We start from the raw sequence: 15,325 nt of genomic DNA, 5'->3' as shown, positions 1-15,325 counted from the left end.
GTGACACAGTCCGCCGCGGTGGAGCAATGGTTATGGTGCTCGGCTGCTGACCCGAAGGTCGCGGGTTCGATCCCGACGGCGGCTGTCGCATTTCGATGGAGGCGAAATGGTAGAGGACCGTGTGCTATGCGATGTCAGCGCACGTTAAGGAACAGCAGATGGTCGAAATTCCCGGAGCTCTCACCACTACGGCGTCTCTCATAATGATATCGTCGCCAAGTGTGTAGAGATAAGTTGACCAGCGACTGAGGTGCTAAATAAAGAGTTCATAAACTTACACAGTCCATTTTATCACTCCTCCTTACTCTTTGTGATTAACGGCGGTCGAAAACCGGACTGTCACATACAGGAGCTAGTGATTGGATAAGAACTGGTAAGTTCGCTTGTCGCAGCCACGGCTCCTGTCATAGGTGTGCGCCATACCCCCCCCCCCCCCAATCACCTTAGGGGTCTGCAAAGTCTTCCCCATACGTTTACTTAGTCGGACCTGTCCCGCCATTGTTTAAAGAGTAGACTTATGGCCACGCAGGTATTTGACGATAATGGCAGCGGAAGGCCCCTGATCTTGCATTCCATCTTTACTCCCGGAAAGCCAGGGACCAAAGGCAGGCCATTACGTAAGAAGCCCGTCATCACTTCATCTTCATTTTCCTTTTTCATGCATTCTCAAGCGTGTTTTCTTTTGCACTCGACCAACGGGGGTGGGGGAGGGGGGTTGCTGCAACGAAGCTTTTGGTACACCGGCATCAGATTTTTTTCTTTCCGGGCAGCGCGTTTTGACGCTCGCGGAATGGTCCTCTCGTTAGTCTATTTCAGTCGTTTACTAACGCTAGACAGAAAATGAAAGGCGCCATGCCCACACCGCCCGAAAGCAGCGTTCGACTGACTGCCACAACTTACAGTAAGACTGACTCACCGCTTACGCACAACTTAGACAAATCCGTAAAGAGATTCTGCGTGAACTTTTTTTATGTATACGCCTGAATAAGATGTCATTTAGGTGATGGGGAGATCAATAGACACGTGTCTTTATAGCGTACAATATGTTATCACGTGCTGCGTGAGGCTAGCTGGCAAAAAAAAAAAGGGTTCCACACTAGCCGTAATGGCTAACAACGGCGCTGACTAACACTTCCAGGTTTATAAACACAGAAATGCCCGATAAAAGTGGACGGGAGGACTACCGCCGCTGTCTGTATCTCAACTGGTAGAGCATCGGACGCGTTATACGAAGGTTGCAGGTTCGGACCCTGCCGGCGGCAAGTTGTCTTTTCGTCCACTTATTTCTTTGCATTTACAGTAAAACCTCGGTGATACGAATCTCGTGGGGTTCCCAAAAATATTCGTATCATCCGAAATTCGTATCACCAAAAAACATAGAAAATTAGTATGCGACAAAAGAAAGTTGTCATACGTTTCGATTTAGTGTTTCTCAGGGCCGCAGCTACGTCATCAACAGCTCTGAATGATTGCCAGCAAAGTTTTTAGACGTCAACGATCATACTTGTACTCGTCAATATACGGGGCGTGCGCGCGTGTGTAATTAATGAACAAGATGTGTTGTGACCCTTGACCGCTAGTAGCCCTTCTTAATCCTTCTACGCGTTTCTGCATGACACCACAGCCCTGCGGCGAAAGTAACTTAAAAAGCGCTTTGTACTCTATAAATTAAGACCAGAAAATCTTGAAGTCGCTGTCGCTTCTTGCCGTTATTTTCTTATCGCGGTGGTGTTGGGGGCGCTTTTCGGGAGATTTACGGCCGTACTCACATAATCGGGAGGTTTGCTCGAAATTTGGGAGTCTCCCGTGCAAATCGGAGAATTCGCATGCGGGCGTTGCTCATTCGCCAAGACCGTCCGCTTCGTCTCTTGGAGTCTTCGTCCACCTGTCATGGGAATTCATGATGGACCCGCAGCTCAAGTTTCAGTCTTGTTTCGTAGAACGTTCGATTGCGAGGACATGGCTTGCATCGACGTGGCAGGCACGTGTTGACGCCGTACAAAGACGCTGCTGCCTCGAGCACAGCAGGACGCGTCAACGCGTAAAAAAAACAAAAAAAAAGAAAAAAAAACGCGACGTCATCTGTAATCTGAACGCGAAGGCGCATAACGACCTCCATGATTAGGGCGCACAATCTCGGAGGCACAATCTCGGAGGCTCAACGCGCATGTCCGCGCCCGCGCGCGACGGCCGCGTCTTCCGCGACAGCATGAGCAGCACCTGTTCGTACCTGTGCGCTAGCGTACGTTCGTATCAAACGTCCCGGGTGAAAATCGGTTCGCAACAACCACACTCCACTACATTGCAAGCTAATGGGCATTGGCCGGGACCACAGAAAAATTCGTATCACCCCGAAATTCGTACGATCCGTGATCGTATCACCGAGGTTTTACTGTATATGATAATTACTGCAATATGGTTAAAATACTGCAAATAACGTCCCCTATACCTTCCTTGGTTTTATTGTCTGTTGGCTTTTGCTAAGGTTGTTTCTAACGAAGACAAATGAACCCTTAAATTCTCATTCTTTCCTGTATACAACGGAGAACACAGTAACATCATGGGACAAATTCAAAGCGCTAAAAACAGGGACAGACGAAAAAGAGTGGACACGACGAGCGCTAAAACATCAGCTGCCCACATCAGTGATGTTACATCAGTAACATCAGCTGCCCACAGCGACGTGCAAGGTAAAGGGTGTCTAGAGTACAACTGGGTACAACACTGAGCGATTTAGAGTAACAGGTTTAGAAGAGCTGCCTCCAGCTGCCTCAAACAATGACTGTTTAGAAAAAAGTTTATTTCATCGTAGGGCGCTGTGAACACTTGGAAACAGTGTCCGTACAATAAGAACATTAACATACACAAATGACTAAGCACAATATGCATAAAACGTTATCACAGAAATGTCGAAGTCCACAGGGTCTCCCTAATGCATGCTACTAATAACTAGCATACGCACACTTATCACAACATACACAATGTACATGATGTATATACACAATATACATGACTTGGTGAACATGCTAGAAAATATGTACACCAGATGTTATGGTACATGTAATATACATAATTTATAGTGTTATTATAAAATAAATTTGTATATACAAGAACCTACATGGCTACGGGGACTTTGTAACACAAAACGTATTTCATCAATGAAACCACACAGAAACGGTGCACGCCTTCTATGCCTTATCTCAACACCTCAGCAATAGTACTGCACTCTAAGAAAAAAGAGAGTCAAAAGAGGGTCATGGAACCGTGACTCTCTTCGGGTGTCCATCTGACCCCTTTTGGAAGGTACAGGCAGAGAAAAAGAGTTCGCATTTGGGAAGGAGTCACTGGACCCTCCTGAAGCGCGTTTTGATTGGCTTTGGTATACGGAAGAGCCGCCGTATACGCCATACATATCGCACGCTCGCCCTTTGGCGCCGTTGTGGCGCCTTGCTCGGCAACGTAGACGGGGTTGGCGCCCGAGGTGGCGCGCCACTCTCCTCTCTCAGTCGTGTCAGTCTCCTGGTCTATTGGAATGCGCTGCGTGGTTGCGTAGGTTGCGCGTCTTCGGTGGTGTTGACGGTGTTGACGCCGGCTAGAGCCGTGCACGAAGTGACGCTTGGAGGGCGGAATATTCATGGAGCCAGGAGCGTAGCCAGGGGGGGTGTTGGGGGGGGTTCAAACACCCCCCCCCCCCCGAAATTTTTCAGTTTTGCTTGCGTATATATACACGCACACATACAAACGCACGCACGAACATGCATATAAAGTATGGTTGAACCCCCCCCCCCGAAAAAAATTTCTGGCTACGCCCATGGAGCTGCGGACACCGACAACGGGCGCCAGTTAACGGTGAGTGTACTGCTTTCGTAGGTACTAATTATACAGCTTTAGCTGGGCGTCTGCAGCATCTCTGCGGAACCTGCCAGCCATTTCCAACAGTAGCCTGTATCCGCGGGGCTGTTGCGGATGCCCAACTAAAGCTGTCAGTTAACGAGTTGCCACCGTTATGCGCGTTGCTGTACAAGCTCCCATAAAGTGAGCGATGCAAACAATAATCGAGGGTCATTTCTTGCTGATCGCACGTCGTGTCTGCACTACTGAAGGTGCAAGATGTCGTTTTGAGATGCACTTTAGTCTACTTCATAATAACATTTCCATAGACCTTGAGTGTGCAGCGTGCTTCCACGCGTGGGAACGTGAAAAAAAAAAAAAAAACTACAGAACGCTCAGACGCACTATATGTAATGGTTTTTGTTGGCTTAAAGACGGTAGTTTGAGGTGCAGATATAGTACGGTGGCTTCCAGAACGTACGCGGTAGTCATTCAAGTTGGACACGCCTCGCCGGTAAAGTGAAAAAGCTCTAGACTTTCGACGGCGCGCGTTGTTGCGGCCGCCGGCGTGCCCTCTTTTCCCTCGTTTCTGTTTGCTGTTTTCGTGGTTTGCACACACTGCGATGACGTTGGGCGCTATGACAGAATCGAGTGAGTGTACGTGATTGGGGGAGTTATGTGCGCTAATTCTAGCATATGACATGTCTGATCTCGACGTAGACGGCGTACGCACGCGCTGGGTGTCGTTCGGGCCCTAGTACTCGCATCTGTTTATCTGAGTATTTAAGGATGGGTTACGTTTGTAAAACATGCGGTCAATAACCGCTCACGGCATGCCCCTGGCTGCCGGAGGATGTGCTTTGTTGTTTTGTTGTTAGCCTTTATTATGTCTGTGTGAACCACTTATTGTGTAGGTTTTGCAAACCTTTACTGCAATTTCATTTTCTCATCATAATATCACGTTCTGCGTTTCAGATACCGTTTTTCATGGTGCTCACGCTGGACAGGAGCGACAACCGAGCAAGCCACAAGTCTGATGCCTCAAGCCGTCACCACTTTTGATTTATTCTTAATCACAAGGAATAAATATGGAAACATGATGGCGATTTCTGCTGTTCATTTAGCACCATATGACACTGTGCACATCACAGTCACACATTTTAGTTGGCTATACTCATAGAAGCATGTAAATGAGGAATACCCAAATTCTTAATTGGGAATCACTGACCATCTTTTCGCGCTTTCTATATAACTATGCTGGAAAATATGTGTTGTTTTGACGAGTTTTATTAAAATAATGCTAAGACTGAACTATTCTTTTTTTACAGTCGCTGGGCAGAACGGCAAGTATTATTGAACTTGCTTAAAATGAATACTCCACTATTTTCAACAGTAGTCGCGCAAAAGTAGAGCAAGGATCGAATGAGTGGCTTAAAATACTTGTGGAGTCGCTTGATGCTTCGGTGTGGGTCCCTTGACCCCCCTAGGAGCGTTACCGGCAAGAGTCGTCTGACTCCTATAAGTGGTGATGTAGTCGGGGTTCTGCCCAGAGGACCGGAGCCAGCCAGAGTCCCGGGGAGGATGTCGAGGAGAGGAGCCCGGAGCTGTTAACCAGTAACGTTTATTTACAGGTAGCGTGTTGCTACATGATGGGGTTAGCATCATGGAAGCTCTCGGAGCTCGTGAGAGCTTGAGAGAACTTGTGAGAGCTTGTCGGGAGCGCATCGGCGCTCGCATTTTATGTGCTGGCCTTCCCAGGGTTCCCTGTAGGAAAAAACAATGGAGGCCAGGACAGTCCAATGAAAATTTCCATCTTCACCTCCGCCCCCAAAAGGGGAAGGTGAAACGCCGCCTCCTTCCCAACCCACGAAAGGAGAAAGAGGCACCTCCAGTTCGTCCCATGGCGAGGGAAAAACACTGCCCACCGCGCACACACGGCACAGCACGAAGACGTTGAGTCTTACGTGGAAGTCAATTTCGTAGTCTGTTGCAATGATGGTTATGCGCGAGGCAGACCACGAATTGTGGAAACAGCGGCAACAAGGCGCCACGGAGAACGTGGGAAATGCATCCGCAGACGGTTCCCAGACGCTGGGTCCTTTGTCCGGGGCACCTTGACGACAAAGCAAGCCGCCTCGACGGCCAACAACTCTTCCTAAACTGTCAGTCGGTCAGGCGTGCCCAAAGGGTTTTACGAGGGGCGCAGACAACTTGAGAATATTAGACGAACGACCTTCGTGTTGTCGCCGCTCTTGGGGCATCTCCGGAACCGCTGACCCGGAAGAAATCAGGGTAGTCTTCGCCGCAACGTCTCATGCGTCAAAGCGGCGCCAAGCCAGGCAGGCCGATCATAACAGTGGTAACATGATCCTCCAGATGAGAGTCTTTGCACTCTTCCTAGAGGATCAGGGGACTCTCCTAGAGCGAGCCGACCCTGACCCACCAAGAGAGTCACCGTGACTATTTAAAGAGAGTCCTATACGTGGCAAGTCAGAACTCTCCGAAAAGAGTAACGCATACTCTTTTTTTTTCTTAGAGTGCAAGCGCAGTAGCAATTCACATCTTGTTATGTCCATTGAAATAAAAAAATTCCCCCACCTCCCCGAAGGGAATCGTGAGGAAATGCGAATGCATTTCTTGCGCCGAGAGTACACGGCGTAGTAATTTTAATGGCATAAAGCTGGACACATCGACGCGCTCAAGTGTCTCCCTTTTGGGCGCCTCTTTCAACGAACGCTTCCTACGTGCGTTCGTAATCACCTCAGGGATGTTGCCACCGCCTTCAATGCAGCACAAACGCGTTTAGAACGCGCTGTTTTTTTTAGGATGTGCCAAGGCAGCACAAACGCTACAAACGCGTTTCAAACGCACTGCATTAGGCGGTGGCGCAGGGAGGAGAGAGAGCGAACGGCGAGAGAAGGAGCGGCGAAGCACTGCACCTACCCTCTCCTACACTCTCTCCACACACGCGGGAGCTTCGCCAAGCTCCCGCGATGCGAGCGCCCTCACACACCAGAGCGCGCTCCTCCTCTCCACTCACTCTCCGCTACTCCGCCCGCACCACCTGCTCCGGTTGCTAGGGGCGAGGATAAGCGCGCGCGCCCGCAGCTGTTGCTATGGGAGAGGGAGTGAGAGCGGAGAGGCGCGCGGACAACGCCGGACGCCTGACATAGCCCGACTAAGAAATGCATTCGCATTTAAAACGCCAGGCCTACGCGGAAAGCGCAGCACAGTCGCAGCGAAAGCTCGAAGAGCGGCACTTTTAGAGCCCGTTATAAATTTTTTGTGGCTACTAATAAAACTACACTAGCAACGTACCCGCTACGCCACAAATCACAATTTTTCTGAAGTTGGGAAGCACCCACCACGACATTACTCGTCATTCTGCGGAGAAGCGAGGTACCGTCTATAAGGCATTATGTTCAGTTTCTTGATGTGACGGCTTATGACGATGAAGAATAATGACTGAGCCTTTTGTAATGGGTTGGAAGAGACAAGGACAAGGACAGGGGAGTGCTTGTCCTTGTCTCTTTCTTGTCCAGTGTCCTTTATTGTGCTATGGTTTCTGAAGAACGATGCACAACCAAGACGCCCAAACGTTACTCCCTTCCGTAGAGAAAGCAGCTCGTGAACGTGCTAGGAAACGGAGAGCCAAAAAAATAGCCAAACCATAGCCAAGCAATAGTGACAGCCGAGCAATAGCAAAACATTAGGATAGCGGGAGTTGAGATGGTGGCTGGCAGTGCTGAACTCCGTTAAACCTTGCTAAATCATGCTCTACTTTGCTTAGCTTTGCATTACTTTGCACTCCGCTGCTGAGACTTCCTCTCAGCTCCGCTTCCCTCTGTGTTTACGACGGTAAGTCAGTTAAACCTACGCATTTTCCTTCCTTCCTTCCTTCCTTCCTTCCTTCCTTCCTTCCTTCCTTCCTTCCTTCCTTCCTTCCTTCCTTCCTTCCTTCCTTCCTTCCTTCCTTTCTTCCTTCCTTTCTTCCTTTCTTCCTTCCTTCCTTCCTTCCTTCCTTCCTTTCTTCCTTCCTTCCTTTCTTCCTTTCTTTCTTTCTTTCTTTCTTTCTTTCTTTCTTCAAATGCATTGTGCAATGGTCCTCCTAATTTCCTTCTTTCATGCCGGGAATCGATCCTTCATCCCGGTGCCTAGCCAGAAATCTTTCCGGGTGGGGGGAGGTGTTAAACCGTACTGTATAAAGTACGTTCGTGCGTGCGTCTGTATGTGTGCTTGTAGACATACGCATGCAAAATTGAAAAATTCGAAGGGGGTGAATGAACGCCCCTGACCCCCCCCCCCTCTGGCTGCACCATTGCTTCATAGAAGGGACAGCGAGGCTTTATCATTGAGGTACTGTTGTATGTCACGGCGTTTCTTTGCCACTTATGCTGATTTAAAGTGCAGGATTTCGTCAAGAGTATAAGTTTGTGGCAGGAGCCCTCCACATTGGTGACTACATAGTTACGTTTTGAGTGTTATTTTGTACAGTTTTATTGATCCGGTATTCTGCTTATTTGTATCGCACAAAATAGCAGAACAGGTTATTCCACAACGTCTAATCGCGTGACGCCCTTGTTTTTGCATAATCGAGTGAAATAATGAGTGTTCCGGAGAACATTACCTCCATGAGATTTACAACGAATCGAAATATTTATCTACCTGTTCATAAGAGCCCCATAATAATTATTCAGGTGTGTGAATGTAAATGCAACACGCTTCTCCAATGTACTCCAGAATGTGAAATTCGCTGCTCCTGGGTGCTCCCAGACTCAAAATTATCTGCTCCGAAAGTGCTACATTATGGAAATTTTCGCTGCTCCATTGTGCGCCAGAATGACAATTTTGCTGCTCCGGAAATCGCTCCAAATTAGAAGTCTTCGGCAGCATCACTGTATATCGGGCATTTTCCATCGTGAAGTAAAATCGACGTTCTGGTTTTACCGGCTTGAATACTAGTGAGGTGCTCTAGATGCATTCAACCCCGTACATTAATGTGACGTCACAAACTCCGCGTCCCACCGTGCGGTGCTCCAACATGGCGGTTTCAGTGAGGTCAGTGGTAGCCATATATGAAGTGAAACTCTGCCTTATTCGGATACCATACTATTTGCCTTACTCGCCACGGTGGTCAAGTGGTTATGGTGTTCGACAGCTGACCCGCAGGTCGCGGGATCGAATCCCGGCCGCGGCGGCCGTATTTTCGATGGAGGCGAAAACGCTTGAGGCCCGTGTACTTAGATTTAGGTGCACGTTAAAGAATACCAGATGGTCAAAATTTCCGGAGCCCTCCACTACGGCGTCTCTCATAATCATATCGTGGTTTTGGGACGTTAAACCCCAACAATTATTATTGTACTATTTGCCTTGTCAATACGCCGTTTTATCTCTTGGTTAGCAAGCTCAACTTTTACAGGTCACCGATTATTTGTATTTGCTCTACGATTACGTGGTCTGCCCAACTCCACCTGAACCCTTAATCTCGGCTAGAAAATGATCTGCAGTAGGGGACGCATTTGGGCTCGTTGGTTCACGATTACGAGTGCAAAACCAGCGCTAAAAAGAGGGGACGAGAACGGACACAGAAAGCACGCAAAGGTTATTAGTCAGCGCCGTGGAGTGTGTCGCTTCGCGGTCCCGTCTTTTTAGCGCTGTTTTTCCACTCTTAGAAAATGATCACTCTAAGACTCTGCCTTGTAGTGAAGGGATGGTAATATCGATGAATGATTAATCGATTAATGGACGAAAGGTGTGTCCCGCAAAACGATTAATCGCCATCGATACCCGTGTTTCACTTAATCGATTAAACCGTTTCTACTAATAAATTTACGGGCAGTGACAGGAGTGACGCGAAAGTTCTGAAATCGTACCAACAATGCGGAAGAGGCACCACTGTGATGCTGCATGGTGGGCGAGTGAGAGAGACACTACACTCGGTTACAACCTAAGAAAATAAACGTTAGCTCCGCCCACAGCCATGGCTGTCCCTCCCACACAGAATTTGTAGAAATGCTTCATCCAATAGCGCTTGCTTATTTTCGTGACGTCAAACATCTCGAGCTTTTCATATAGCTGTTTCTCCTGCACAGACACACGTTTGTGACGCTGGTTTTAGGTCGGAAACTTGAACGTCCTGGTAAATTTCGTCAGGGACTCTGACATCGCTGCTCTGCCAAACGTAAATGTTTTTTGTAGTAACGACGAACCTTTAGCTCCTAATGTACGTAGTATTTATATTAACTGAGAATAAGCAGTTACGGCTCCAGCGGGAACCAGCTAGAACGACTGTCTTTCACAGGAGAAGGGCAGGCGCTCCGCGGTTCCATGGATTGAGCTGACACTTTTTCTTAGGTTGTGACCGAGTATAGGTTGTAACTGAGTCTCCTGTTCCATTGAGTTCCACGTAATGCCGCCGCTATCGAAGTCAAACGTCTTCCGTATCTTCCACCACACAACACATGTTACTTCCACCAGTTTCTGCAAGTCAGACTTCCGTTGATCGTCCTTGGAAAGCAATAATTGTTTCTTGATAACAATATGCTCAAGCATACCAGAATACACTTATTACAGCACACACATCTTCGGGGTGGGCGAACATGCGAGCTCTTCAAATTGTTTGTATCGAAAGTATATGTGCCTTTTTTTTTTCTAGAAGGGCCAAATCCGGAAACCGAAACTGGGCTACATTTCACGAAAGCGTAAAGCGCGCCTAAGTATCTTTCACTTTTAAAACAATTGTCATCAAAATGGAGCAATTCCTCATCTGAACGTACACTCAAAAAGGCAGTTTCGAATCAAAAATGAGTCAAATCCTGTACCTGTTTCAATCAAACTGAGCCAGATTCATTAAACCAGCGCTTCGTCAAAAATTGTGACCGAAACAACGAACGTGGTCGCATCCAATCTGTTTATTTTGTGTCCTAGTTGCTTTCCTATCGTACTTTCGTTCCACAATTAGTTTTTCTTGTGCGAGTTGTTACATACTGAAATGACACGATCTTGTAGGGCAAGACTCGAATTTAACGAGTAACAGGCCAACTTTTCTGCGTCTTTCTCCCTTTAAATGTTTCTTTTTCGAGATTTGAGCTACAGTACCATGTCCTTCTTTCGCTCCAAGATGGTATATTTGATCTAGAAGACAATTGAAATGAAGATATTGGCCACCGATCTATTCCTTGAAGAAGTGATCGGAAACGGTGCGACATAAGAGGAGCTAAGAAGAAGAGGAAGAGGCTGAAGCATTTTTTAAGGATGCCAAGAAGGAGAAAACGCTGCCGAGAGTCCAGAATGACCAGTGCGCCTTTTGAGTGGAAGGACCACTCGCTCTACAAGTCTAGTCATCGCCACTACGCCCATTCAACAAAGGACGGCACCGACGAAAGCCGAATGATGGTGTTAATTTTGCAGCAAAATATTAATATATCGCTCATTCGCTGCGATTAAGTCCTTTTTACGAGCCCAAATGAAATGTTCCGATCTATAAGAGCCAAATCTAAATTTTACCCCTCAATACCAAGGATAGTGGGCCATAGGGATTTTAGCCGCTATATAGATTTGAGGCCTTTAGGTGACATGAGCACACTGGCAAAAATTGTTGGGGCAGGCCCGACCATATTGTCAGTAGCAACAAAAAAGTCTCTTTTAGCAAAAAAATGAAACGCCACATATTAAAGGGGATTTTAAAGTGGTTCGATATACACAGTGATTCGTTATAAGTGGGTTCGATACATGCGGGTTCGACTGTATTACGATGTGGGTATTACTCTGCATTGAATGTAAAAACGACTGTTCAGCATTTCACCCTTATCCCAAAACACTTCGCTATTCCACTAGATTCTATTCGCCTCTGGCTCTATTCGATTCCATTAGGTTTGAACAATTGCTGTTTGCACACCCCTACATAGGCTCGGGTGGGGGGGGGGGGGCAGAGGGAGCGGCAATTTTTAATGCGCAGGTTTATGCCTAAGCATGATTTTTGGACGTTCATGTCGTTTCGTGACCGAAGGGGGGGGGAGCACTGCGGTAAAACTAGACCTGCCCCCCCCCCCCTAATAGTGATCTCTACGCACGTCTGTGCAGCCCTACACTATGATAAGTCAAGTTACTCTTTCTTATTTAAGCCGTTGTTTATTTCTGTCTCAGTCCCAACCGATGTCACGCTCCACATCGCGACACTCCCCCCTCGCAGTCCGTACCTTCGCGAGGAACTTATCGTGATCCTCAGGAGACACTCCGTGCACGACCACGACGTAGAGGAAGTTACACGTCCACAGACCTGACGGCTGGGACACGAACCGGTAGCTCTGCACCGGTCTCACTCCAGCCTCGCTGAGCACCGTCCCGACGTAGGCGTCCTCGTTCGCGAAGGGTCTGACTCGACGCACGTTCCTGGTGAGGACGTCTAGGGCGCGGGCGTCCAGGACGTAGCCGGCTCCGCTTCCGTACGGAGGGTACTGACTCCTGGCGTAGTCCTTCTCGGAGACGAACCATCGGTTCCTGGGGTTCCTGACGACCTGGTTGTTCCACCTGACGTTGCCGACGTACAGAGGTGACGGTAACCTGGTGGCACTCTTCACGCGACTCGGAGGCGTCACCACCTGCTCTCTGATGTCTACGTCACCCGAAGGCACCGCGCTCGCCGAATTCTTCCTCACGACGCCTGTCACCACGGGTTCCGACTGGAAGACCACAGTCTCGGCCAAGACGTCGAGTAGGATGTCAACGTTGACGAAGCAGTCGTCGTCCGTCTTGAGGACGAAGCTGGGCCTGATGTGATCGGCGACCCACAGGAAGCCGTGGACCGTCTTGAGCGTCAGGTTTCGGTAGCTGTCCAAGTAGGTGCCTACCAGCATGTCGCCGTATTCCTGGGCCTCCTTGCGTATCAGACGCGCCTGAGAAGGGTGTTCGCATTCGCCCACAAGGAACACGGGCAGGACGGTCGTCGTGGACTTGCCTTGGGAGAACCTCCTGGACTGCTCTGTAGAAGGTCTACCCCAGGTCGACCTGATGGCGTTGCGCCGACGCGTATTCGAAGGTGCAGAAGCGATCATGATGACCAGAAAGACGCTTTTCCCATCTGCCACGATGGGATTTGCCTTGGTGACGATGACGGCTTTCCACAAGTCACTGCTCCACGTACGACGGAAAGAAAGTAGAGGGCGCGTTTCCCGAGTCCTCGGCCTAAGTACGTATCGAGAACGTATTCGTGCCGTTCTAGGCGTCTCTGAGACGGGTATCGCAGCGTTAAGCTCTCGCGAACTGTTAAGGACAGCCGAGAGTCCTGCCAGCACTGTTACGGATAGAACAGCTAGGGCAAGATACCGCTTGTCATATATCGGGCCAGAAGCCCACTCGCCTAAGCATAGCTGCTACTTGTAGGCGGCATAGACTTACCGTTCACTCACGTGTACCGTTAACTACGAAGCATTCTTTGCCACTTCAATGTTTTGAATAATCGCTGCTAACGCAGAAGGAGCAAGCATTAGATAAATCCCGACCCCTCGCATAGATGAAGTCTTCTGAGCAGCCATTTTTGAAGCTGTTCCTCACCGTAATTAATGGCAACGCTTTGATCTCACCCTTCAATTGAGTTTTTCAATTCAATTCTGTCGAATTTTACCATGAGGACTTCATTTTTTGATATATCGGTATGTGTTTCTTGTGACATGTTTGACGATTCACCGCGAATCAGCGCTGACGAGCAAGTTACCCTGGCGGCTATAATTGCAAAGAAGGAATCACCTTGTTGCTCCGCAGAGGTAGTCACGTTAGTTCTTCACATACGCAGGCCTCTACAGCGTCTTGGCGAGCACTGAAACACGTAATGCTGGTCTCGGATGTAGTACCACGTCCATAACAGATACACACCATCATGGCTCACACTTACGTGACTTGCAGTATCTGTGAAGACTGTGCACGCACGATCGACCTTCTTGTAGAGAAGAAGCGATAACAGGTAACGAACGTACGCGATTCGTTGACTCTCGTCTTCTCTTCTTGCGTCCGTCCATCTACGGTGACAAATCAAAATCAGAGGGGGACCGTCGTGGCTTCAACTCGAGAGGTAGTACAAGATACCGACTCGTGACTTCTCCTTCCACACCCACGCAGCGGCAAGCAGAAAGCTTACCGTCTTGACAGCATGCTTGCAAACTTCTGACGAAGTGCTCGGGGTGTTCCGACGTCATCTGTTATCCGTGATCATGCGAGGACACGACAATCGTGCGAAAAACAGCTGCGCATCCAACAAAGCGAGAGGGACGAAGTGAGAAGAGCGCGTTGGTTCGACACGAAACGCAGAACGCGACTGACGACGCGACCGTCGCGTGGATTGAATACGCGGCTTGGATTATGTTTTCTTTCTAGTCGTTGCCCAAGCTTTCAATGAGTCAGTCACGCGTGGTTTCGGCGGGCGGCGAGCTGTCGAAGTGCCAAACGTGTCCGAGATCTCTTTCATACGCGTCCACTTCAGGAGAGGGTTTGTACGCTCTTGGGGATCTTTTTTGGTGTACATGTAGAAGTGCGCTTAATCCCGCCGGCTCGCGGTTGCTATGATACCGGACTAATGGGATTTGACGGCCTTATAGGTCAGCCCGGATTAAGACGCCGCACGCGGCGCCAGCATGCAACGGATGTTGCTGACGTTCGGTGGGGGCGTATTGGGTCTCGACCTAAGAGGCTTCAGAAACTTGTTGACTCGCTTTGAGAATGGCCGGAAAAAAATGAGAAAAGAAAGAAAGGACTTAGGGTAGCTGTGTGCGTGATAGAGGGAGTGGGGTTAGGGGAAGGGAAGCAGATATGGCGCAAGCGGGATGTTCTTTCGTCGGGTGTTCTTTCACACACACATACACGTGCGCAGGGTTATCCAATAAGGAGGGGTGCGGGGCGAGTTTCACCCCAGACCTCTTTAGCTCCACCACCGATTGGGGGAAGGGTCAACCCCTCCCACTTTGTGCGCACGCCACGCATACATATGTTTTGCTTATCACACACGGACTACGCAAAAAAAATTTAATGGAGTATGTGTAAGTGAAGAGGTTTAGACTTCGAATTTGTCTCGGGGAAGTAAGGAGGGGGGGGGGGTTGTGTCAAAGCGAACTAAGTCAGCATTGAGTAAGGCACACGAAATACAGTTGTCGTTGCGGTCAATACATAGAAGTCTGTTTACGAGAGGTTCACTCCAACAATATAGAGTGCATTTCTAGAATGAAATGTAGCCGCTGATTAGGGCCGCATTTTAACCCGATAGCATTAAAAAGCACGTGTCGCAGAAATTCCGGCATCGGCGGCGCTGTCCGGGAGCGAAAAATCGCGATGGTTGCAAAGAATAAAAATCTCGAGATCGAACCGCGGAACCGATCCCATTCTGGCGAGGAAGTTCGGTTTTCTACTACAGAGCCGCGCCAGTGCATGAGATTGTTTCGGGAAAAAATACTCATAAAGGCGTCATGTAGTTCGAGGAGACGCGTGGTTTGTAGTTCGCTACTTGTCA

The 15,325-nt window shown here is 48.8% G+C and overlaps 1 protein-coding gene across 1 annotated transcript; it reads right to left on the bottom strand.

The window, feature by feature from the left end:
* Positions 1–11,972: 11,972 nt before the first annotated feature.
* LOC119374987 (beta-1,3-galactosyltransferase 4) lies at positions 11,973–13,977 on the bottom strand. The gene is made up of 2 exons (XM_037645185.2): positions 13,964–13,977; positions 11,973–12,960 (listed from the first exon to the last, which is right to left on the bottom strand). Exons 1-2 carry the CDS (start codon positions 13,975–13,977, stop codon positions 11,973–11,975), a joined length of 1,002 nt encoding a protein of 333 aa, XP_037501113.2.
* Between the last annotated feature and the right edge of the window lie 1,348 nt (positions 13,978–15,325).

Source organism: Rhipicephalus sanguineus, chromosome 11 (assembly GCF_013339695.2).
Source record: "Rhipicephalus sanguineus isolate Rsan-2018 chromosome 11, BIME_Rsan_1.4, whole genome shotgun sequence".
Classification (NCBI taxonomy): domain Eukaryota; kingdom Metazoa; phylum Arthropoda; class Arachnida; order Ixodida; family Ixodidae; genus Rhipicephalus; species Rhipicephalus sanguineus.
The sequence above is the reverse complement of the archived record's forward strand: the minus strand, read 5'-3'. Positions and strand labels throughout refer to the sequence as shown.